General features: G+C 36.3%; 1 protein-coding gene and 1 pseudogene across 1 annotated transcript in view; one reads left to right on the forward strand and one right to left on the reverse strand.

The window, feature by feature from the left end:
• Window positions 1-403: 403 nt before the first annotated feature.
• Window positions 404-27,282, reverse strand: part of LOC111156827 (XK related 9) — a 44,753-nt gene continuing 17,874 nt past the window's right edge. Inside the window, exons 2-3 of the mRNA XM_022517923.1 lie at window positions 9,949-10,169; window positions 404-1,141 (exon numbers count right to left, since the gene is read on the reverse strand). Of these exons, the coding sequence (XP_022373631.1) occupies window positions 513-1,141; window positions 9,949-10,169 (850 nt within the window). The 3' untranslated portion in view covers window positions 404-512. The remainder of the gene's footprint in view (window positions 1,142-9,948; window positions 10,170-27,282) is intronic.
• Window positions 7,762-8,093, forward strand: LOC111156828 (annotated as a pseudogene).

Here is a 27,282-nt window from a genome sequence, read left to right on the forward strand (position 1 = left end):
CACAGTTCTCCACAACAAGCATTAGTTTTAGTTCAGAAACAATGAGGGAATGTAGAGGGCGTGTATTGGAATGAGCACTGAGTATTATACACAACTAATAAATTGCTGAACACTACAAAACTTATGATGTAATATATGCTGGCTAACTGAACATAATAATAAAAAAGAAAAAAAAGAAACAATGAGGGAAAAGTTGAAGGGAAGTTCAATTCTAGGCTTCTAATTTGGGGGAACCAGAACATTTCTTCCAATTCAGGCTCAAGCTGGCAATTCTACTAGGCAAGATGGAAATGTATTTGAGTACCCAAGATCTTTAAAACCAAATGAGAAATTAATTTAAATAATAAAATATTATGAAGCTCTCTCACAGTCATAGTTAATGTACTGAAAATGATCTCAAATTAAAGGTAAAATAAAAAATAAATGGGCAAAAATAAGAACACATACAATAACATTTTCTTTATTAACCAATGAAACAAAGAAGTAAGAAAACATATCTCACAAATTAATAGCTAGTCCATTATAAAATACTTCATTCTACAATCTCCTTGAGCTGTTTTTCCATCAATTTCATCAGGTTTTGTTTCTTCTTTTCTGTTTGGGTGCAAAGTCCCGTAATAAACAATAAGAAAAATAATTCCAAGGACAAGACTAAGAGCTATAGTGATACTGATGGGCATAAAATAGTCTGAATTAAAAACAGAGACTGGGGAAACCCAGAACACAACCAATATCCCCACTGTGGCCAGTACCCTTACAATATAGTAGCAAAACATTGGACATCTGGTATTCTGTCCCTTAATATTAAAAAAAGTAAAAGTAAGAATGAATCCAACAACAACTCTATATAAGAATTCCATACTTATAGAAGCACAAAACTGAGTTTGCTTTTTAAATGCCCACAATAACCCTAAAAACCAAAGAAATAACAATAGAAATAATGCAATCTTAACATTTAAGAATAAAAGAAGTACAATACTCAGCATCCAAGATAATAATGTAAATAACTTGTAAAAGAGGTATGTGAATTTGGGACAGGATCCTTTAAGAAGATTTTTATCAGACAAGGATTTTCTTAAAGCTACTTGATAATCAAGAGTTGACCAAGAAATAGCACAGCAAGAGACCATAATGGCTGCATCTACAAAACAAAAAATAAAAAATAGATATACTGTTATAGGAATAATAACAGCAATATTAAATTACTATACGCCATACATGCTTTATCTGTACATACACACACCCACAAACACATCAGGTACTTTATATACTCATCTCATCTACTCCTTTGAAATAGATATTAATATTGCCATATTACATATGAAAGAATTGATGCTTAGAAAATACACATATTACTTAAGTCATACAACCAGCAAGTTGCAGAGAGCTGAGATTTGAAGCTAAATCTGCCTGATTTCAAAATTGGTGTACTTCAATGCTATATTAAACTGCTTTGTAAGATTTTAAATAAATTCATTGTACAAATTATATTGAGCAACTGGTATAATGGAAACTACACACTCTGGAAGTCCTCTAAGAGACTACAATTACAGTCCGAGCTTTTCCAGTCTCCTTGGCTTTGACCTTGAACATATACTTAATTCACCAAGAGACAGCATAATGGGGGGCAGCAGTAAGAAGGAAGGGAGAAAGGAGGGAGGTTAAATAGAAAATTTTCATGAAAGTATAATTTCCCATTTTTTAGATGATGAATCAAATAAATAAATATATTCTAAAACTTACAAATTTCTATAGACTTGACATCTTTACCCCTTCTTTTCCCCAACAAATAACAGAAGTTCATTACTGCTTTGAAAAGGATGACACTAGCCCCACTGTCAGAGCTGGGAACTTTTATAAAACTGAAAGCAAAGGCATTAGAGGGTTAAAAAGAATTTAAAGCAGAACACAGAATGCTATTCCTTCCCATTTAGTCTCACTGGAGGTCTATATCTTGGGATAAAAAGGCAGACTTTAAGAAACTGACCTACTGAAAAAGTTTATGATGATTTTAAATGCCTTTGTCTACTCTCCTGGTTTTAGCATATCCCATTCTGGACTATACAATTAGCTGGACTTTTTTCTTTCTTCTTTAATTCAAACATTTTTAAAATTTTTTTAAGATTTTATTTATTTATTTGACAGAGAGAGAGAGATCACAAGTAGGCAAAGCAGCAGGCAGAGAAAGGGGGAAGCAGGCCCCCTGCTTAGCAGAGTGTCTGATGTGGGGCTCAATCCCAGGCCCCTGAGATCATGAGCTGAGCTGAAGGCAGAGTGCTTAACCCACTGAGCCACCCAGGCACCCCTAATTCAAATATATTTTAATTAAAGCTCTGCTTTCTGCTAAATTGTCCTATGCCTTTTTTCTAATTAGTTTTTAACTTCTACCGAACTAATACATAAATACATAACAATTGAATAAACAAAAACAAATTATTAAATATATAAAATTTAAAAGTCACTAAGCTCCACTTCTCTTCACCTCTCTGTCACAACCCACAGAAGAAATCGCTAAAACTCTTCTAGCTTTTCTTCTGACATTTACTGTTGTACTTGTAAATAAAACAAATACTTTAAAACAAAACAAAACAAAAAGAAAGAAAAATACTTTATCTGCTTTAGACACTACTTCTTGATTTCCTCTTTGGAAAGAAGAAAATTTAGCACATACATAAGTACACACCTTTCTTGCATTTTCCTTTCCCTCCATCTGCCCAACAGAGTAACATCACAATTTTTGGTAAAAGTCAGTATTTGGTGTTTATCTTATAACTACATATGCACTGGTTTGTTTGTTTTACTGCTCAGCCAAGTATTACACTGATATATTTCCTTTCTTTTAAAACTGTTCACTTTTCCTTTACTTGGTTTTTCATAAGCTTACATTTCTTAGGAAAATCTTCAAATTAATTAATTAGTAAAACTCCCCTATATACACATTTATTAGTTTGTTCCTTTTCTTTTCTTTTCTTTTTTTTTAAGAATAGCATCCTATTGATCTAAGGTAGCTGTTCTCAAGGTTTGCTTCCTGCCTTCCCAGAACTTCTGTTCGCTTCTCTTTGGTGTTAAATTCCGGTTTCCTGTTCTCAAGTCTTCCTTGCTTTATTCTCATGTTTTGATCAAGCATTCTCCAGATATTCTCGAGAGAAGTTACACCTAAGGAAAAATTTTTGAGACCATGTATGTCTCAAAATGTCTTTATTCTACCCTTACATTTGATACACAGTCTTGCTAGAAACAGAATTGAAAGTTAAAAAACGTGGAGCACCTGGGTGGCTCAGTCACATCTGACTCTTGATTTCAGTTCAGGTCAAGATCTCCGGGTCCTGGGATCAAGCCCCCAGTCAGGCTCTGTGCTCAGCATGGAGTCTGTTTGTCCTCCTCCCTCTGCTCCTCCCCCAATGTGCTCTCTCTCCTCTCTCCCTCTCAGATAGATAAATAGATAGATAGAAGACAGATAAAATCTTTAAAAAAAAAGTTAAAAAATGGTTTCAGCGTGCCTGGGTGGCTCAGTCAGTTGAGCATTTGCCTTCCACTTGGGTCAGGGGTTCTGGGATCGAGCTCCACATCAGCATCCCTGCTCAGCAAGGAGGGGGAGTGCATAGCTTCTCCCTTTCCTCTCCCTCTACCCCTCTACTCGCCACCCCATTCATGCACTCTCTAATAAATAAAAATCTTTAAAAATTCTTTAAAAATGTTTTCCATTGAAACTTTAAAATTGTTGCTCTATCTATAAGCTCTTAGCTTCAAGTATTACAGTTAAGAATTTCAATGCCATTCAGTTTCTCTCACATCTTATAGAATGTTATCTTTATCCTTGCTTCTCTGGATGTTATAATGATGGGCTCAGTATGGCCATTTTTATTTACCCTTTCACTCTAATAACCCACATCCTTCAGTCACTGTGGTTTATTCTTTGGTGGTTTTGCTAGAAATCACAATATGCATATTTAGTATATCAAAGTTTAATATTAATGTTTTACTTCATAGAAAGATTTATAACAAACGTAATGAGGTTTAAATTTCAGGGACTCACACTTGCCCAGGTTCCTTCCAAGCCTAGAAAAGCCCAAGCAATGTATTCACTCTGTCATATATTTTTATAAGATTTGGGAAAATAAGGCATTTTTAACTGCAGTTGATTAAATGCCCTGTCTCTACTCCTACTTTCTCTTATATTTTCCTTTGGTGTATTGAAGTGTGGTCATTTTGGAGATCTAAGGGAAACTGAGTTGAGAATACATTTAGTTTAGATTAGAAGGATATGTTTATAAGGTCTGTTAAATAATTAAGATCTGGGGCGCCTGGGTGGCTCAGTGGGTTAAGCCTCTGCCTTTGGCTCGGGTCATGATCCCAGGGTCCTAGGATGGAGCCCCGCATCGGGCTCCCTGCTCAGCGGGGAGCCTGCTTCCTCCTCTCTCTCTGCCTGCCTCTCTGCCTACTTGTGATCTCTCTGTCCAATAAATAAATAAAATCTTTAAAAAAAAAATAATTAAGATCTTACTAAGTGACAGAGCTAAGATTCTCCGGCAGTTTGCCTGATATTAACACTTGATTATATTTCTACCAACGGGGCCTTTGATTACTTAACATTAAGGTATAATGGTCTATCTAGTCTTATCCAGTTGACACTATTAGTTTGACACTATTTCCCATTTCTTACTAATCTACCTGCTCTACTATATTTTTCTAATCATTTAGCTAACCTAACATTAAGTCACACTCTATCCAAACTGAATTCCTTGTCTTTACCAAACCATATCTTTGTTTATGTATTACTCTCAGTCTGAAATGACCTTGTCAAATTATACATATACAGATTATTATTTTATTTCTGAGTTTGACATTACTGACACCTGTGAAGAAAACCTAAGACTACCAATATTTACTAAACAAGACATCAATAATAAACTAGTACTGTCACTTCAAACAGTATTGAAAATTATTTATTTCATCAAAAAAATGTGATATATTCTGAACTTATACCACATTACTGAAAAAACTGCCAGTGTTTTTCCAAACTTAACAATCCAAAAAATATACATGATATGATTAATAATTTGTGAAGCTTAAAGAAGCTTTTCCAAGTTAAAATAAAAAACAACTTTCAATCAAATATGCTAGAAAACAGAATTTTTCTATTCCCTCTAAAAAAATTGTATTATAAAATTATCAAATCAAAAGTCAATCAGTGTGCAACCAAAAAAATCAGAATTATCAAAACAATAGATATATTACTTTTCTTCCTCTTGTGAAATTTGTCAGCTTTTTTTATATATGTAATTTACTGTAATTTATTTTTTTAAATGTTTACTTTCATACCTTTTATGGACTGAACTGTATTCCCCCCAAAATGTGTATGATGAAGCCCTAAACCCCAATGTGACTCCATTTTGAAATAGTGCCTTAAAGAGATAATTAAGGTTAAGTAAGGTCAAAAGGGCGGGGCCCAAGTATGATAGGACTGGTATCCTTATAAGAAGAGGAGGAGACACCAGAGATCGTTCTCCACACACAGAGAAAAGGACATGTACGGAAACAGCAATAAGGTGGCCATGTGCAACCCAAAGAGAGAGCCCTCACCAGAAACCAACTCTGCTGACACGTTGATCTTAGACTTCCAATCTCCAGAACTTTAAGAAAATATATTTCTAATGGTTATGCTGTAGAATTCTGTTATGGCAGTCTACACAGACTAACACAATACCTAATTTTTTATATTATATTCTTTTTCTTAAATAAGGTCTCTCTAAGTGTTTAAGTTTTACACTTCAAAAAACCAGATCCACCTTTGCTTTACCTTTTTTCTGGACTATACAAGGAATTCAAAACACTTTAACTCCATTATCTTCTACCAGACTTACATGTTATCACTGTCTTGTACTTTCCTTCTAACTTTTTCTTAACCATATGATATTTTATTTTACAGTCAATCTTCATTTAGATTCACCCACATATTTACTAATTTCTTTCTTCTTTATTCCTTCTTCCATTTTGGAACACATCTGTTCTATATGAAGTACATTCTTTGGAATTTCCTTTAGTAGTGATATGCTAAGGCATGGATTTCTTTCTACTTAGTTGATTGTAAGATGAAGGGCTTCCTCAATCTGTGGGTAGTTGACTCTCATCATTTCTGAATTTTTTCAGCCATTAACTTCTCAAAATTACTGCTGTTCCATTTTTTCTCTCCTCTCCTCTCCTTCACAGACTCTGCTCAGATGTATATTAGACCTTGCATCCCGCCTTCCATGTCTCTTAATATCTTTTTCATATATTCCATCTCTTTGTCTTTATATAGTATAATCTGAAAATTTCTTCTGATCTAGCATTGAATCACTGTCTATACCGCTATGTCTTATCTGCTAAGTAAATTTCAACTCTTAAATTTTATCATTCTCATAAATTGTACTCTTTTGTTTTTCAAATACACAAATCATTTTTTATAGTTTCCTACTCCATATTTTTAAGTTCATCACTTATCTCTTTTGACATAGGATGCAGATACTTTGTAACTGTTAAGTTCCAATATCTAAGGACTTAATAAGCTTTTTTTTTCTGTTCTTACTCATGATACTTTTGTGTGTGTGTGTGCTATAAATTACTGTAAACCATTCATTTTCCTTGGAAAACTATCTGTGAAAATTATTTGAGACCTGAGAGAAAATGAATTCCTCCAGGGAGGATTTATACTTATTTGTGCAAGATGGCTAGGGTCACTGTCAGTCTGGGACCACTCTAACTATATTCATACCTTGGCTTTCATTAGTTTGTTTTCAGTTTTGTTTTGTTTTGGGGACTAAAACTGAGAATTTTGATTGCAAAATTGTTATACGTTAAGTTTCCCTGCTCTACTCCATAGCAAGGCAATATTTCTTGCTGTGTCTTGAAAGTAGATAATGAGGTAGGTAACTTCACACCTTTGCCCTGAGGAGGGTGCCTTTTGGAGTACCAGTTTTACAGATTAGATCTTTTTATCAGATGTCCCTCCCTTATGAGGACTGAGCTTTGTCTTCAGTCCACACACTGGAAGCTATCAAAACTGAATCTGCTACTTACAGTTTTGGTAAAAAACAAAACAAAACAAAACAAAAAACCTCCAGGTATAAATGCCTTCAGAGTCTTACTTAACCCTGCTGTGTTCCCACTTTCATGTGTATGCAGACTTTTGAAAATATCCAATTGTTTTACATATTTTCAGAGAGAGGATTAATTCAAATAATTTAGCCTTTCAGTGGTAGAGTTTATTTAAATAATCTGTTTTCCATCTGCTTTCCATCTTCTAAACATTTGTTGATACTCTAATCTGCTATTCTATTCTACATTCTCTTTGTCCCTATGGGTTTATACCGTGTTTACTCCTCTACTCTCCTTTTTAGTATAACTTCAGGAGAGTGCAAAGATAAAAGAATATGTTCAGTCTTCTGAAGTACTTCTATATATAACCTGATTTTTTTCACATTTTACTCTTCTTGATTATCAAAACAATATATGAGTAGCAGAAAAAATTTTTTAATTTAGAAAAGTTTAAAGAAGATGAAATAAAACCTTTCCTAATCCTATTACCCAGAAGCAGCCACAGTTGACATTTTTGCATATTTTCTTCCAGATTCTTTAGATAATAATTTCTCTGTATCCTTAAAAGTAGGATAGAAAATTTGGCAATGAAGAGCTTTGCATTGTGGGAACTCTTTCCTTTCTCTCTCCTGGCCATTTTGGCAACTGCTTTGGATGGGGCTGTCCTGCATCTATGGCAAAAAGATGGCGGCTGCAAAGAAGATGAAAAAGTTGCTGGAATCAATCAACTCTACATTCCAACTCACTATGAAAAGTGGAGAGTACATGCTGGGGTACAAGTGGACTCTGAAAATGATCAGACATGGCAAAGCGAAACTGGTCATCCTCGCCAACAACTGCCCAGCCTTGAGGAAATCTAAAATAGAATACTACTCCATGTTGTCCACAACTGTTGTCCGATACTACAGTGGCCATAATACTGAATTGTGCACAGCATGTGGGAAATACTATAGGGTCTGACACTGGCTATCACTGACCTAGGTTATTCTGGTATCATTAGAAGCATGCCAGAATAGACAGAGTAGTAGTAAATCATGCAAAATTTTTCTTTAATAAAACTGACCAAAGTTTGTTTTAAGAAAAAAAAAAAGTATAGGGACGCCTGGGTGGCTCAGTTGGTTGAGCGGCTGCCTTCAGCTCGGGTCGTGGTCCCGGCGTCCTGGGATCGAGTCCCACATCGGGCTCCTTGCTCATCGGGGAGCCCGCTTCTCCCTCTGCCTCTGCCTGCCATTCTGTCTGCCTGTGCTCGCTCTCTCTCTCTCTGACAAATAAATAAAATCTTTAAAAAAAAAAAAAGTATAATAGAAAATTTCATAAACTTTTTGCCTCAACTTTATTTTAGAATTACTTTCCTATGATATTAAAAGTTATCTATAGATGCTATTTCTAATGGCTACATCATTTTTTATACTAACGGTCTATAATTCGATTTCTCATTTTTTGCTATTTTTAACTAATACCTCAACTTCTTACTTCAAGAAGAAACTAAAGGACAAGGACAGAACCTTAACATAAAGACAGCAGTTACTGGATCCCATTGCTGGTCTGGATGCTATTTACTACTTGAAATCATCAGAAAATCTAACATAATATAGGCTGTAGTTTTAAATACTGAACTTCTAGCTTAGGAACTGTATGATATAGAACTTTTTTAAGTCTAAACCCACAAATTCCTTGAATCACAAGGAAAAAAATGTCATAAGTAGGTTCTCTTTGATATATGACTAACAATCAAAGTAAAGGTAAAAATATTAGAAGGGACTACAGTCTGAAGTTTTATGGGAAATGAGAAATAGGAAGACTGAGGGAATGAACTGATCTCACAGGTGACTCTAGCATAGAAGGATCTCCAGGGAAAATGATAATCTGTTCCTCTGAGCTGAATCCAAGTGTATATAGAACCAGAGTCATTAATGAAAACTGGGGCTATTACTTAGCAAGTGGGTTTTTTTTTTAACATCTCAAATTAGATACGTAAAAAGGTTTAATGAAAACATTAATTGTCCCTTAAAAAATGAACATTTTACCCTATTGATGAAATCTGCTATAGAAGAGCAATATATTGACTAGTTACAAAATTTTCATTGTTTTGTGGCATTTGGACTTTCACCCAATGATTCCAATTCTGGGAATTTACCCTATGGATATACTTCACACATGTAAAATGATTCCTGCATAAGATTACTCACTGCAGCATTTTTTTTACAATAGCAAAATATTAGAAACAACCTAAATTAACATAAATATGGGGCTTGTTAAATAAATCATCCATAATTTGTAATACTATGCAGATAATAAAATTAATGAGGGAGTTCTTTGTGGACTGATACAGATAGATCTCGAAGACATACCGTTAAGTGCAAAAAGCAAACACAACTTTTATGTTACCATTTCTATAAAAGAAAAAAGAGGAAAAAAGAATATAGGCTTTTTAAAAATTTTTCTGAAAGAAGCATCAAAAAACTGACAATAATAATTTCCTTTCTTGGCAGACAAAAGTAGTAATGGGAAGAAGGAGAAGGAGACAATATACCTTCATATACTTTTTTATATTTCCACAGTATACTTTTTTCAAAAAAATGAATAATTCTTAAAAGAAAGAAACTGTAAGAAAACCTCTAAAACCTCTCAAAGAGTTATGTAGTTGAGGGGTGCCTGGGTAGCTCAGTCACTTAAGCATCTAACTCTTGATTTCAACTCAGGTTAGGATCTCAGGGTTTTAAGATCGAGCCCCACATTGGGCTTTGTGCTGAGCATGGAGCCTGCTTAAAGATTCTCTTTCTCCCTCTCCCTTTCCACCACCCCCCACACAAAAATTTAAAAAAAAATCTCAGAGGATCCATTTAACATAGGGTGTTAGGAAAGACTTACACTGACTGAAATTTGCTTGACCATGTTCCAGAAAGATGTAGAGCTGCAAAACAAATTGTGGGCAGCCTTCCAGGTAGGTCTCAAATAGCCTGAGCATGCTCAAATCAGTCATTCTATCTATAACTTCTTTATGTGGATCAATTTGTTCTTCTATAAAGTTATCAGTTTTGCTGATATTTTTGAAAGCCACGTGATAACCCTTTTTCAAGGCAAACCAATACCTGTAAACACAAATATTCACCTTCAGTAAAATATTCATTATAACATGTATGTTAATATATATAATAATTCTGGAAAAAGTAATGTGTTTAAGAACAGAATATTCTGGGGTGCATGGATGGCTCAGTTGGTTAAGTGCCTGACTTCATTCAACTCAGGTCATGATCTTAGGGTCCTGGGATCAAACCCCACAGCAGGCTCCTCACTTAGAGGGGAATCTGCTTGTCCCTCTGCCCCTCCCCCCGACTCATGCACCCACATACATGGTTTCTCTAATAAAAAAATTAAATTATTTAAAAAATAGTACAGAATTTTCCCACAAACTTTCTCCACTACAAATTTCTTTCAACTCTGAATATCTCATGATGGCTTTATTGCAATTCAAACTCCATAAACTTTGGGGCACATGGGTTGCTCCATCGGTTCAGTGGCTGCGTTTGGCTCGGGTTATGATGCTGGGGTCCTGAGATCAAGCCCCACGTTGAGCACCCTGCTCAGCAGAGTCTGCTTCTCCCTCTCCCTCTTCCTCTGATCCTCCTCTCTGCTCATGCATGTGCTTTCCCTCTCAAATGAATTTTAAAAAAAACTTAAAAAAAAAACACTCCATAAACTTTAATTGCATATTTGATAGGCACTGTATGCTAGCACTGTTGAGAACACATGATTTCAATTCATATTCATAGTAATTATGTGAGAAGAATAAGTATTATTCCAATTTCACAGATGAGAAAACTAAGAATGAGAATGGTAGAGTGATTAGCTAAAAGTAAAGATCAGACCAAGACTCCAAACCTGATCCTATGATTCCTAGTCTTAACCACTATTTTCTGAAAGACAAACAGCAATTTTCAATTCATGAAATTTTTTTTAATGTATTTCACAGAGATCACAAGTAGGCAGAGAAGGAGGCAGAGAGTGGGGAGAAGCAGGCTCCCTGCCGAGCAGAGTCTGATGCGGGGCTCGATCCCAGGACCCTGGGATAATGACCTGAGCTGAAGGCAGAGGCTTTAACCCACTGAGCCACCCAGCTGCCCCCAATTCACACAATTTATCTTAACTACAAGACAGATACATGCTCTTAAATGTCAAAGTTGAAGATGAGACTGAACCTAGCAAACAATTACCCGATATCTGCAAGGTGCTAGGCTCTTTGACCATTACCATCCTAGAAAATATGTAATTTCTCAAAGGCTTTTAAAACACCCTTACTCGGGCTCTTTTTTTTTAAAGAATTTTAAAATGAACATGAGTTATCATCATAAGTAAAACTAGTAATAAAACATATTGAGATATTTAAGAAATTTGGGTCTAGCAAAAAGGCAAACGGGCTTCTAGCCCAAAGTTTACTGAAACTCTTTACTCCTCAGTTTCCTCATCTATAAAATAATGGCAGACATATATATCTTATTTCAGTTGGCCCCTTCTGTCGCTGTTTCCCATTTCATTAAATGGTACTAACTAACATTTACCATATTGCTCAGACCAAAAACTTGCAAAAAATTTACAACTTTTTTTTTCTCATACCCTAAAAAACAATTTCTCAGCAGGTTCTCTTGGTTCTGATTCTATCTCCAAATATATTCAAATCTGATATGTGTTGATGAGAGGAGCAAGATGGCAGAGACCAGATTTCGTCTGGTCCCAGAAATTCAGCTAGATAATTATCAAACCATTCTGAATGCCTAGAAACAAAACAGGTGATCAAAGAATAGCAGTAATTCTATAGACAGAAAAGCAACCACTTTCTGGAAGGTAGGATGTGTGGAGAAGTGAATCTGAGGTGATATACGGGAAGCCAGACTGCTGGGGGATGGGGGAGCCTCTGTCTGCTGGCTACCAGCAAGTGATAGAGCTGTGGGAGCACAAAACCAGAACTTTTAGAAGTCTGCTCTGCTGAGGGATGTTGCTCCAGTGGCTAAGTGGGGGGACTGGAATCCTTGCAAGGACAGTGTGGTCTCAGGACCCTCTGGGTTACAGAAAGCCTGAGGGTACCTGAGTGTAGAAGAGCTCCCAGATAACTGAGCAGGGAAGCTGGCTGCAAAGACTGAGCCAAGAAGTGGGTTCTCAGCTCAGCATTGCCATAAATCATGATCCACAGCACAGTCGGGCCACTGTTCTTCATGCAGAGACCCAACAAGCGGCAGATCCAGGCAGACTCCCCTTTCTCTCCCAGGAGGAGAGGCATGGGAGGGCACCGCAGGAACCTCTGGGTTTGGAGACTCCAAATGGGGTCATGTGCCAGAGACAGAAATTCTCAGTCACAGGCCAGGTGAGCACAGAGTATGCCAGAGGAGAGTATGCCAGAGTATGCCAGAGTATGCCAGACCAGGGAGACAAGAGTGACTGACTACTTTTCTCTGAGGACTCGCTGAGGAGTGGGGTCCTGAGCTTTCAGCTCTTCTGGAGACAGAGACTGGGAGGCCACCATTTTCATTCTTGTCCTCTAAAGCTGTACAGAGAGCTCTCAGGGGGGAAAAAAGCTACCAAGGCAAACCCAAGCAAATTACTTAGGCTGGCCCCTGGCAAGGGTAGTGCCATTCCCCCTGGGGCAAAGATATTTGAGAATCACTGCAACATGCCCCTCCTCCAAAAGATCAGCAAGAACATCCAGCCAAGACCAAGTGTATCAATCAATGATAACTACAAAACTCCAGCGCTAGAGGAATACAACACATAGATTTCATGGCTTTTTTCCCATGATCCTTTAGTCTTTCAAAGTTAATTTTTTTTAATTTTATTTTATTCTTTTATATTTTTTTAATTTTTCTTCTTTTCTCTTTCAACCAACATCTTATCAATTTCTTTTTTTAAATATTTTTAGTTATCATTTTTGCAGTCAAATTCTATTCTCTCATTGTATTTTGTGTGTGTGTGTGTGTGTGTGTGTGTGTATATATATATATATATATATATATATATATAACATATACATATACAAACATATATATGTTTTTCTTTAAAATTTTGGGATGTAGTTTCTTCTCACAGACCAAAGTAAACCCAAAATCTAGTGTGTAGCTCTGTTCTATTCAACAGCCTGATCATATTCTTTTTATTTTTTTCTTTTCTTTCCTTTCTGGTCTCTTCTGATTTGGTTAGTGTATCCTTATCTTTTTCTGGGGTTGTTGTTATTCTTTTAGCATTTTGTTCTCTCATTCACCTATTTTTCTCTGGACAAAATGACAAAATGGAAAAACTCACCTCAAAAAAAAAAAAAAAAGAACAAGAGGCAGTACCAACTGCCAGGGACCTAATCAATACAGACATTAGTAAGATGATGGAACTAGAGTTCGGAATGACAATTACAAAGATACTAGCTGGACTTGATAAAAGCATACATGACACTAGAGAATCCCTTTCTGCATAAATATAACCAAGTCGAAACCAAAAAGGCTATTAATGAGGTCCAATACAAAATGGAGGCTCTAACTGCTAAGATAAATGAGGTAGAAGAGAGAATCAGTAATATAAAAGACCAAATGATGGAGAATAAAGAAACTGAGAAAAAGAGAGACAAACAACTACTGGACCACAAGAGGAGAATTCAAGAGTAAGTGATACCATAAGACAACACAATATTAGAACTGGGATCCCAGAAAAAGAAGAAAGAGAGAGGAGCATAAGGTATATTGGAACAAATTATGGTGGAGAACTTCCCTAATTTGGGTAAGGAAACAGGCATCAAAATCCAGGATGCACAGAGAACCCCCCCTTCAAAATCAATAAAAATAGGTCAACATCCCAACATCTAACAGTAAAACTTACAAATCTCAGAGACAAAGAAAAAATCCTAAAAGCAGCTTGGGACAAGGGATCTGTAACCTACAATGGTAGAAACATTAGATTAGCATCAGACCTATCCAGAAAGACCTGGAAGGCCAGAAAGGACTGGCATGATATATTCTTGGCACTAAATGAGAAAGATATGCAGCCAAGAATACTACATCCAGCTAAGCTGTCATTAAAATAGAAGGAGAGATAAAAAGCTTCCAGGAAAAACAAAAATGAAAAGAATTTGCTATCACCAAACAGGCCTAGAAGAAATATTGAAGGGGGTCCTCTACGCAAAAAGAGAGTCTAAAAGTAACACAGACCATTGTCTATGTTTAAAAGTAACATAGACAATATACAGTAACAGCAACCTTACAGGCAATACGATGGCACTAAATTCATCTTTCCATAGTTACCCTGAACGTAAATGGGCTAAGTGCCCCAATCAAAAGACACAGGTTATCAAATTGAATTTAAAAAAAAAAACACCCATCAATATGTTGTCTACAAGGAATTTATTTTAGACCCAAAGACACCTCCAGATTTAAAGTGAAGGGGTGGAAAACCATTTACTAAGGACATCAAAATAAAGCCAGGGTGGCAATCCTTTTATCAGACAAATTAGATTTTAAACCAAAGACTACAATAAGAGATGAGGAAGGACACTGTATCAGACTTAAAGGGTCTATCCAACAAGATCTAACAATTTTTTTAATTTTTTTAAGATTTTATTTATTTATTTGACAGAGAGAGAGATCACAAGTAGGCAGAGAGGCAGGCAGAGGGGGACAGGAAGCAGGCTCCCCGGCGAGCAGAGAGCCCGATGCAGGCCTCGATCCCAGGACCCTAAGACCATGACCCGAGCTGAAGGCAGAGGCCTAACCCACTGAGCCACCCAGGTGCCCTATTTTTTTTAATTTCTTTTCAGTGTTCCAGAATTCACTGTTTATGCACCACACCCAGTGCTCCATGTAATACGTGTCCTCCATAATACCGACCACAAGGCTCACCAAAGCTACCATCCCCCACCCCTCCAAAACCCTCAGATTGTTTTTCAGAGTCCATAGTCTCTCGTGGTTCATCTCCCCCTCCAATTTCCCCCAACTCCCGTCCCCTCTCCATCTCCCCATGTCCTCCGTGTTATTCCTTATGCTCCAAAAGTAAGCAAAACCGTATGATAATTGACTCTCTCTGCTTGACTTATTTCACTCAGCATAATCTCTTCCAGTCAAGATCTAACAATTTTAAATATTTATGCTCCTAACATGGGAGCAGCCAATTATATAACCCAATAACAACAAAATCAAAGAAATACATCGACAATAATACGGTAATAGTAGGGAATGTTAACACCCCCCCCCCACTGAAATAGATCAGCTAAGCAAAGATCAACAAGGAAATAAGGGCCTTAAATTACACACTGGACCAGATGGACTTCACAGATATATTCAGAACATTCCATCCCAAAGTAGGAGAATACATGTTCTTCTCTAGTGCACATAGAATATTCTGCAGAACAGATCACATCCTGGGTCACAAATCAGGTCCCAACCAGTATCCAAAGATAGGAATCATTCCCTGCATATTTTCATACAATGCTTTGAAACTAGAACCCAATCACAAGAGGAAAGTTGGAAAGAACTCAAATGCATGGAGGCTAAAGAGAATCCTACTAAAGAATGAATGGGTCAACCAGGAAATTAAAGAATTTTAAAAATTCATGGAAGGAAATGAAAATGAAAACACAACTCTTCAAAATCATTGGAATGCAGCAAAGGCAGTCCTAAGAAGAAAGTATAGAGCAATGAAAGCCTTTCTAAAGAAACAAGAAAGGTCTCAAACACACAATGTAACCCTACAACTAAAGGAGCCAGAGAAATAACAGAAAATAGAGCCTAAATCCAGCAGTTGAGGAGAAATAGTAAAGATCAGATTAGCAATCAATGAAATAGAAACCAAAAGAACAGTAGAACAGATCAATGAGGGAGCTCATTCTTGAAAGAGTTAATAAGATTGATAAATCCCTGGCCAAACTTATCAAAAAGAAATGAGAGAGGACCTAAATTAATAAAATCATGAATGAAAGAGGAGAGATCACAACCAACACCAAAGAAATACAATTATAAGAACATATTATGAGCAACTATATGCCAACAAATTAGACAATCTGGAAAAAATGGATGCATTCCTAGAGATGTATAAACTACCAAAACTGAACCAGGAAGAAATTAAAAACCTGAACAGATCCATAATCAGCAAGGAAATTGAAGCAGTAATCAAAAACCCCCAACAAACTAGAGCACAGGGCCAGGTGGTTTCCCACAGAATTCTACCAAACATTTAAAGAAGAATTACCTATCCTCCTGAAATTGTTCCAAAAAATAGAAATGGAAGGAAAACTTCCAAACTCATTTTATGAGGCCAGCATTGTCTTGATCCCAAAACCAGACGAAGACCCCATCAAAAAGGAGAATTACAGACAAATATCCCTGGTGAACATGGATGCAAAAATTCTCGCCGAAACACTAGCCAATGGATCCAACAGTACATTAAAAGAATTATTCACCATGAGGGGCGCCTGGGTGGCTCAGTGGGTGAAGCCTCTGCTTTCGGCTCAGGTTATGATCTCATGGTCCTGGAATCGAGCCCTGCATCGGGCTTGCTGCTCAGCGGGGAGCCTGCTTCCCCCCCACCTCTCTGCCTGCCTCTCTGTCTACTTGTGATCTCCCTGTCAAATACATAAAATCTTAAAAAAAAAAAATTATTCACCATGACCAGGTGGGATTTATCCCTGTACTGCAAGGTTGGATCAACATTTATAAATCAATGTGCTACAGTACATTAATAAAAGAAAGAACAAGAACCATATGATACTCTCAATAGATCCAGAAAAAGCATTTGACAAAGTATAGTATCCTCTCTTGATTAAAACTCTCCACAGTGTAAGGATAGAGGGTACATACCTCAATATCATAAAAGCCATCTATGAAAAACCCACAGTGAGTATCATTCTTAATAGGGAAAAACTGAGAGCTTTCCCCCAAAGGTCAGGAACACAGCAGGGCTGTCCACTGTCACCACTGCTATTCAACATAGAACTAGAAGTCCTAGTCTCAGCAATCAGACAACAAAAAGAAATAAAAGGCATCTGAATCGACAAAGAAGTCAAACTCTCACTCTTTGCAGATGATATGATACTTTATGTGGAAAACCCAAAAGACTCCACTCCATATCTGCTAGAACTCATACAGGAATTCAGTAATGTGTCAAGATATAAAATCAATGCACAGAAATCAGTTGCATTTCTATACACCACCAATAAGACAGAAGAAAGAGAAATTAAGGAGTCAATCCCATTTACAACTGCATCCAAAACCATAAGATATCTAGGAATAAATAACCAAAGAGGCAAAGAACCTATACTCAGAAAACTATAGAATACTCATGAAAAAATTTGAGGAGGACACACAGAAATGGAAAAAATGTTCCAGGCTCATGGAGTAGAAAAAAAATATTGTGAATATGTCTATGCTACCTAGAGTAATCTGCACATTTAATGCAATACCTATCAAAATACCATCAATTTTTTCAAAGAAATGGAACAAATAATCCTAAAATTTGTAACAAGAAAAGACCCCCAAATAGCCAGAGTAATGTTGAAGAAGAAAAGCAAAGCTGGTGGCATCACAATTCCAGACTTAAAGCTCTATTACAAAGCAGTAATCAACAAGGTAGTATGGTTCTAGCACAAAAACAGACACATAGATCAATGGAACAGAATAGAGAGCTGTACCCCTGAAACAAATAATACGTTGTATGTTAATAAAATAATACACACACACACACACACACACATACCTATACATCCAAATATGAACACATTATATACCATCACCTCCACTGCCTCAATCCTAATTTAAGCAGTCAACAGTCTCTGGTCTAGATTACTTCAATAGCTTTATAACTGGTCTCTGATTTTACTCCTGCTCCTTATACTTCCTATTCTGTACATAGCATCTAGACTGAACCTGTTAAACATAATTCAAATGTCACATTTGAATCCCATAAAACTTAGGATAAAACCCAAAGTCCTTACCATATATTTTTTTTAAGATTTTATTTATTTATTTGACAGAGATCACAAGTAGGCAGAGAGGCAGGCAGAGAGAGGGGGGAAGCAGGCTCCCCGCCGAGCAGAGAGCCCGATGCGGGGTTTGATCCCAGGACCCCGGGATCATGCCCTGAGCCAAAGGCAGAGGCTTTAACCCACTGAGCCCCCCAGATGCCCCCCTTACCATATTTTAAAAGGCCCTTCATAATCTGCCTCACACACACCCTACCCCCACTACCTTTCCACCTTATTTTTCTCACACTTCCAATATACCCTTCTTGCCATTTTTCCCCAACTTAAAGGCTTTTGTCTTTTCTACTCCCTCTTCCTGGAACTTTTCTGGGTCTGATGTGGTAGATGCCAGTCCAGGAAGTTCTGCACATGCATGGTGCCATCTCCCATGAACACCCATGGGACATCATGCCTGATCTCTACTTCTACAGAGATTCTGAAGAAACTGAAAGAAAAAGAACAGGCTGCTGCTAAAAAGGCTGTAACCAAGGAGGAATTTCAGGGTGAATGGACTGCTTCGGCTCCTGAGTTCACCATCACTCAACCTGAAGTAGCTGACTGGTCTAAAGGCATGCAGATGCCCTTGGTGCCAATTTAGCAGTTCCCTACTGAAGACTGAAATGCCCAGCCAGCCACTGAAGACTGGTCTGCAGCTCCCAATGCTCAGGCCACTGAATGGGTAGGAACAACCACTGAGTGGTGCTAAGCTGCTCTTCCACAAACTCTTAAACAAAATGGAAATAAGGCTGACAGAAATTAAACAGTTTCTTCAAAAAATGAAAATTTAAGGAGCATCTGTCAGTTGAGCATCTAACTCTTGATTTAAGCTCAGGTCATGATCTCAGAGTCCACATGGGGCTCTGAAATCAGCGCAGTGTCTGCTTGTCCCTCTCCATCCCCACTGCCCCCCAAGTGGTACATGCATGGTCTCTCTTGCTCTCTCTCAAATAAATGGGTAATCTTTAAAAAAAATAGAAAATTTAAAACAGAAAATTTATAAATTTACTCCTTAACTTCATTCAGGTCTCTACTCAAATGCCACTTTCTCACAGAAGTCTTTCCAGATCACACCACCTAAAGTAGTACTACCCTCCATCATATTCTCTTTATCCTGTGTTTTTTTTTTTAATCTCCACTTGACATATTTATCTTTACCTCCTTACAAAAATGAAATCTACATGAAAACAGGGAATTTGTTTTGTTCATTGTTATATTCTAATCAACTAGAACAATAGCTGGTACATAGTAGGTTCTCAAAAAAATATTACTGAATGAATTAGTAAATGAAAGCTCATATTTCTTCCATAAAGAGACGGTATATAGGAAAGAACTTTGAAAAGTTGGAAGTAAAACACAAATATAAGATACTCCTATTGTAAACAAGATACACATATATGGATATACGAAGATTCATTATGTGGCATTGTTAGTACATTTTTAGGGTAAGTGGGCAGAGGAATGGGGTAACTGGGTGATTAACTGGGTATTAAGGAGGGCACATGATAAAATGAGCACTGGATTTTGTATGCAACTGATGAATCACTAAATTCTACCCCTGGAACTAATAATATAGTATATGTTTAAAGATGTTATTTTTGTTTATTGGACAGACAAGAGATCACAAGTAGGCAGAGGGGCAGGCAGGGGGAGGGGGAAGCAGGCTCCCCGCCGAGCAGAGAGCCCGATGCGGGGCTCGATCCCAGGACCCTGGGATCATGACCCAAGCCGAAGGCAGAGGCTTTAACCCACTGAGCCACCCAGGCGCCCCTATAGTATATGTTTAAATTGAATCTAAATAAATTGAATTTAAATAAATTTTTTAAGAAGAAGTAGATTTTTATCACAGTTTTAAATAACATGGTCTATTATATTTATTGTGGGTTAGATGCCAAGGCAGAAAGTCTACAAAAATGATGAAGGTGTGATCTCCACCTTCAATGACCTTACAGCCTAATAGGAAAGTCAAGCCTGTAAACTATCAGCGGCAACACAAGGCAGAAGAAATAACTAAAGAGAAATATAAATACTGCGTTGTAAAAGTACAGAAGAGAAAAATGATGAACGCTCCCTAGGACTTATACCTGAGATTTACAGGGAAAATTGTGTTTGAGTCTTTTCTAAGTATCTGGCACAACAGGCAGCTCCCACATATATATTATACATAAATATTATATAATACTATTACATAATACAATACGAGGTTTCTCTTCCTAAAGTAGATTATAAACCTTTCACAAATATTAACAGGTACATACGCAGCACAGAGTGAGAGAAGTAGCAAAGCACAGTGGCCAGGAGTACAAATTCTAATAAAGCCAGAATGCCTGAGCTCAAACCTCAGCTTCATCACTTCCTAGCATAACCTCTCTGCTTCTGAGTGTCCTCATCTGAAAAATGGAAGCATTCATCATATCCACCTCAATGAACTGCAGTGAGGAAAGTTAATACATGTAAAATGCTTAGACCAGTAACTGGTACATGTTAAGTACCATACAGATGACTGTTAAACAAAAAAACAGATAGAGCTGTTTACTGAAGTTCACATTAACATTTCCAGTAACTTTAGGGAGTAATTTTTCCAATTCTGTAGCAATTAATGGAAAATCTATACAAAGTTCTGCTTATCTAAAGGATAACTTCATGGGAAAGGGGAATATGAATTGTTTAGTCAATACGATATTGTTTCAGTTTTATGGAACAAATGATTAAGAAGCCAAAGGAAAAAAACAAAGGGAGCATTTTTATATTTTGTCACAACATATTCTTTTATTTGAGATTTTTAAAAAAGCACCAGCTTCTTCCACTATTACTTTATATCAGGCTAATCCTCCTACTGATGACAGTGATAAATTCTAAACAAAACATATAAGAAAACAAAGCACAGAAGAGGAACCACAAGTAGGAAGAAACAAGAGGGCATTCAACCCTTAAGAAAAGGGCATCATACTGTATAAGATACACATTTATCTGTCTTTTCCTCTGAAAATATCCCATAGCCCAAAGGGCACAAAGCAAATACAGCTCAAGCAGAAAATAAAAATATTACTGGCCCAAAGAATCAAAGGACTGAGTTTGAATCTGCCAGAATGGTTGGAAATTAAAGGGGGGGGGGACTTTCTGGAAAGAGGAAGCCACACAGTAGAGAATCCCCAAATTTGCATATACTCTCCTCAGACACATGGTTGACCCCTTACTATGTCTGTGTGGGATGAGATTCCAAGAACTGATGAAAAATGGCCAGAAAGAACCAAGCAAAGATTTCAGCAGCTGTCTACCACAACAAAGAGTCTAGAGTTTGAGTTCCACCAAATTAGAGGGGTTTGGTAGATACTTCAGGCATTCCACTGAAACCCCAAAAGAGACATGCTTTAGGAGTAAAGACCATATTTCATGTTTCAGAGATTTTTCCTTAAACTAAGGACAAAATCAAAATACACCTTCCCTAACAAAACCTAAACCAAGCCTTTGTAACACAACAAGGTAATTTGCCAATAATTTAACATCTGCTTTTTCTTCAATGGAAGATAACAGAAAACAGTCTCTACAAAGTCTCAATCACAATGTCCACTACACAATAAAAAATAATTTGACAAGCAAATAAACAGGGAAATGTGACTTATACAGAGGAAAATCAGTTAACAATCAGCTAATAGAAGCATACAACAGATGACTCAGATGTTGAAATTAGCAAACTAAAGCACAGAGGGAAAAAAACTGGGGAAAAAAATTCACAGAATCTTGGTAACACAGATGTACACAAGTCCCAAAAGAAAAGGATGATGGGGCAAAAGAAAAAAAAATTACTTGACAAAATACTAGCCAAAAATATTTTCTAAATTTGAGTAAAAACAACATATAGATCCAAAAGGTTCAAAGAATCCAAACAGTAAAAATATAAACAAAACCATACATAGGCCCATCATACTCAAATTGTTGAAAATCGAGTATAAAAAGAAAATCTCAAAAACAGAGAAAAAAGATAAACTCCATCCTGGGAAACAAAAAGAATGTTAACTGACTTCTCATCAGAAACAACAAAAGCCAGAAGATAACTGTATCAGTAGTCACACAGAATGTAAATGAATTGATTCAACACATTAACTGAACTAGACTGTCAAATTGGATAAGAAAATCAAGATAAACTTTTCGTGCCTTGCAAGATCTCTCATTAAACTTTGTTTTTGATCAAATTTCAAACAGTTTTAAAGGAAATTACAAAAAAAATAGTTGGTATAGTTATAGTTATATCTCAGACAAAAGAGACTTCAAATCAAGAAATATTACCAGGGTTAAGGAGGGTCATGTCATAACGATGTTAAGAATCGATTCTTCATGAAGACATCTGCATGTACCTAATAATGGAGCTTTAAGATACTTGAAGCAAAATTTGTCCAAAATAAAAGGAAAGGGACGCCTGAGTGGCTCAGTTGGCTGGGCGACTGCCTTCAGCTCAGATCATGATCCTGGAAACCCTGGATCAAGTCCCCATCAGGCTCCCTGCTCAGCTGGGAGTCTGATTCTCCCTCTTCTCGGGCTCTCTCTCTCATTCTCTCCCTCTCAAATAAATAAATAAAATCTTAAATAAGTAAGTAAGTAAGTAAATAAATAAATAAAATGGAGAAAAAGACAAATCCATAATCTTAGTTGAGGATCTTAACACTTATCTCTCAGTAACTGAAAGAAAAACAAGGCCAAAAAATATATAAGGCTATAGAAGATTTTAATAACATTATATTTTAATCATCCTAATTTACATGTATAGAACACATTGAACAATGGCAAATTATAAATTCTTTTCAAATGCACATGGAATATTCACCAAGTTGGACTATATGCTGGACAAATCTCAATAAATTTAATCTCAATAAATTTACAAATCTCAATAAATTTAAGAAGGATATAATCATAAAAAGTATGTTCTCTGACCAAAACAAAATTAAATGAGAGATCATCAACAATTAGATATCTATGAAAATCCCCAAATATTTAGAGTTTGCAGTAAAAGGTCCAGACCCTAAAATTTCATCAATACTGCAACCTAAGAAATTTGAACATTACTAAAAGACCTCTCTCTAAAGAGTTTCAGATAGAAAATAAGTAAGAAAGAGGGTTCAACTGTTTAATGCCCATTTAAGAAACTCTACAAAGAAGAAAGTAGGGATCTGTGGGAGAAGGAGATTCATTCCCATTATAATCTATTTTATACAATTTGAACTTTTTTTTACAATGTAAAAGAGCAAAAATAACATCCATATTTTAAATAATTCAAATGTCTTTCATATACCCATCAAAAGGAAAGTTTCCTTTGGCAAAGAAAAAGGTTTTATCACAAATCATACATAAAATGGAAATGCAAAAGTGTCATCTAATTTATATTCTGGAAAAAGAAACGTTCTTCTCCACAGACCCCTGAGCAGTAACAGCATCACTTAGTAACAACAGGCACTTATATCTAGTAAATAATTCATGTTGATATTCCTTGTCTTTCATCTACCAACAGAAACTCAATTTAGCTATCCTATAGGGAAATGAATCCATAATTTCTCAAGATTTCTATACTTAGTCTGCACAACCCCTGCAATAATTTGGCCCATTTCTACTGTTTTAAGTTTTGCTTCTTTCTCACTCTTTGTCTCAGTATTCTGCCACTTCCTACACTTACAAAGATAAAGAAACAGAAAGACAAAAAAGAAGGGAGTGTCTTTGTTTATCTACCTGACATTTTTCACTAATAGCGAACCTAATTCAATTTTCTCTTCTTCCTTTTGTCTAATTATTTGAACAGGCAAAATATTCACATGATTCAAAATCAAAAAGTTATTCATTGAAAAAATTTCATCCCACTCTTCTGACCCAACTACCCAGTTTTCATCCTCCCCTGTGATCACAAGAATTCACTGTTAGTAGTTTCAAGTGCCCCTCTAGAGTTTGTTTATGCATATGCAAGTAAGGCTATAAACAAGAATATAAGCTTCTCACCACCTTCTTTTATACAGATTGTAGCATATCATACCTTCTTTTCACCTAAAAATATTTCTTAGTTTCTTCAACAAATGGTGTTGGGATAACTGAATAGCAACATACAAAAGAATGAAAACAGACCACCTTCTCACACCATACACAAAAACAAATTCAAAATGGATTAAAGATATAAATGTGAGACAGGAATCTATCAAAATTCTAGAGGAGAACACAAGCAGTAATTGCTTTGACATCAGCCATAGCAACCTCTTTCCAGATGTCTCCAGAGGTAAGGGAAACAAAAGCAAAAATAGACTACTGGGACTTCATCAATATAAAAAGTTTCTGCACAGCGAGGAAAACTAGCAACAAAACTAAAAGGCAACCTATGAAATGGGAGAAGATATTTACAAATAACATATCTGATAAAGGGTTAGTATCCAAAATATATAAGGAACTTACCAAATTCAACACCCAAAAAACAAATAATACAGTTTAAAAATGGGCAAAAGATATGACTAGCCATTTTTGCAAAGAAGACATCCATGTCTAACAGACACATGAAAAGATGCTCAACCTCTCTTACCATCAGGGAAATCAAAACTACAATGAGGTATGACCTCATTGTATCACACAAGTCAGAATAGCTAAAATTAATAACACAGGAAACAGGTGTTGATGAGGATGGAGAAAGAGGAACCCTCTTACACTGTTGGTGGGAATGCAAATTGGGGCAGCCACTCTGGAAAACAGTATGGAGGTTCCTCAAAAAGGTAAAAATGGAACTCCTTACAACCCTGCAATTGCACTATTAGGTATTTACCCAAAGGATACAAAAACACTGATTCGAAGGGACACATGCACCCCGATGTCTACAGGAGCACTATCAACAATAGCCAAATTAGGGAAAGAGCTCAAATGCCCATCAACTGAAGAATGGATAAAGATGTGGCATGAGAGCATGCTCCCACACACAGTGGAATATTAGTCAGTCATCAAAAAGAATGAAATCTTGTCATTTGCAACAACATGGATAGAGCTAGAGTATTATGCTAAGTGAAATAAGTCAGTCAAAGGAAGACAAATACCTTATGATTTCACTCACCTGTGGAGTTTAAGGAACAAAACAAATGAATGTACAGAGGAAAAAAAGAGAGGCAAACCAAGAAAGAGACACTTAACTATAGAGAACAAACTGATGGTTACTGGAGGAGAGGTGGTCAAGGAGGGGATGGGTTAAACAGGTGATGGGTATTAAGGAGGGCACTTGTGATGAGCACTGGGTGTTGTATATAAATGATGAATCACTAAATTCTACACCTGAAACTAATATTACACCATATGTTAACTAGCTGAAATTTAAATAAAAACTTAGACAGAAAAAAAAAAAATACTTCTCAGAGATCTTTCCATTTCAGTACACAAAATACTTAACATTCTTTGTAATAGCTGTATGTATGCTATTGCCTTGGATGTACCATAAACTCTATGAGCAGACATTTAAACTGTTTCCATTTTCTCACTTTTACTAAAAAAAAAAAAAAAAATGACTGAAAAACTGTGTACATATGTTATTTTACATGTATGCAAGTATGATAAATTCCCAGAAGAGGAACCTCTGGTCTGAAAATATATGCATTTGACATATAATCAAACTACCTTCCACAGGGATTGTACCAATCTATACTACCATCAACAAAGCATGAGAGACCTGTAATCCAATGCCTTTCCAAAAGAGTATATTATCACCTGGATTTTTGTCAGTCTGGCAAGTGATAATACATCAGTAAAATTTTAATTAGTATTTTTTTAAAATTATGAACAAGGCTTAGTTTCTTTCACACAATTTAAGAAGCACTTGTATTTCCTTTATGCACTACTTTATTCTCTTCCCACTTTTCTATTGAAAATTCCCATTTTTTTATTCTATTTCTAATATGTTTCTTTTACTTTTGACTTCAGAAGCTCTTTAAATATTAGACTAGCCTTTGTTGGTTATAAGTTGCAAATGTTTTTCCCTGTTAAGGCTGTTTTGCTTTTTGTTTTGCTTTTGTTTTTGTTTACTTGGGGAATTTCTGCTTTTGTTTATTGACATGCATTTTTATAGGTCAAATCTATAATTTTTATAGTTTATGGGTTTTGAGTTATGGTTAGAAACTCTTTCCTGATTCCATGGTTATAAAGGAATTCCCCCATGTTTTCTTATAGTACTTTTGTTTTTTCATATTAAATATTTGATTCAGTTGAACTTATTTTAGTGTCTGGTATCTTACCTGGAAGTATAATCCATAACGTGCAATCTTAAATTAGCCCAACTCTAAAGTTAATCAAAACTTTACTGTTTTATGTTACATATACTTGCTATTATTTCCGCTTACTTCCATGATGGTGTATTTCTACAATCTGTGGTCTTTATATGGCCTACAGACAAAAAAATTCTTTTCTTATCCTTGTGGTTTGGATTTAAAGGAGTGAGGGAGTAGGGCTACTCTGGAAACAAAAGTCTTCCAATTTATCCTTTCAGATGTTCTGTCTAGAAGCAATCAGAACACATACTTTGTCACATTAAGATTGGGAGGCTGAAGACAAAAACTGCAACATTTTAAAGTTTTCCCAATACCCAACTCTGTTTCTATCAAGCTACTACTAAAGATTTCACCTTCATCACAGAATAGGCTTAACCCTTAAGCCGCTGCCTTCGGCTCAGGTCATGATCTCAGAGTCCTGAGATCGAGCCCCGCATCGGGCTCCTTGCTCAGTGGGGAGCCTGCTTCTCCCTCTGCCTCTGCCTGCCCCTCTGCCTGCTTGTGCTCGCGCTCTCTCTCTCTCTCTCTCTCTCTGCCAAATAAATAAATAAATAAAATCTAAAAAAAAAAAAAAAAGAAAGAAACAATCACTTCTGAGACATTCAATCACCATGCCTTCAGGCATTTCTTCAAAAAAAAAAAAAAAGAAAAGAAAAGAGAATAGGCTTAACCCTTTTCAAGATCATGTGCTATGCTAGGGTATGTGCTTAGCCTGACTTTCACATGAAGATCCAATTATAATTTACACAGGCTTTTTTTCCCCCAAATTGCTACCCAGTTGTTCCAACAGAACTAACTTACAGAGCAAAAAATCATTAAGAATGTAGAATCTCTATAAGACACTACCAACTACATTTACTAAACTTCATTTATAGAATACTACAACAAACAACCAAAGAACACATATATTTCAAGTAAATATGAAATTATAAAGATGGACCATATGTTGGGGTA

Source organism: Enhydra lutris, unplaced genomic scaffold (assembly GCF_002288905.1).
Source record: "Enhydra lutris kenyoni isolate GAN:26980312 unplaced genomic scaffold, ASM228890v2 scaffoldscaffold49, whole genome shotgun sequence".
Lineage (NCBI taxonomy): Eukaryota > Metazoa > Chordata > Mammalia > Carnivora > Mustelidae > Enhydra > Enhydra lutris.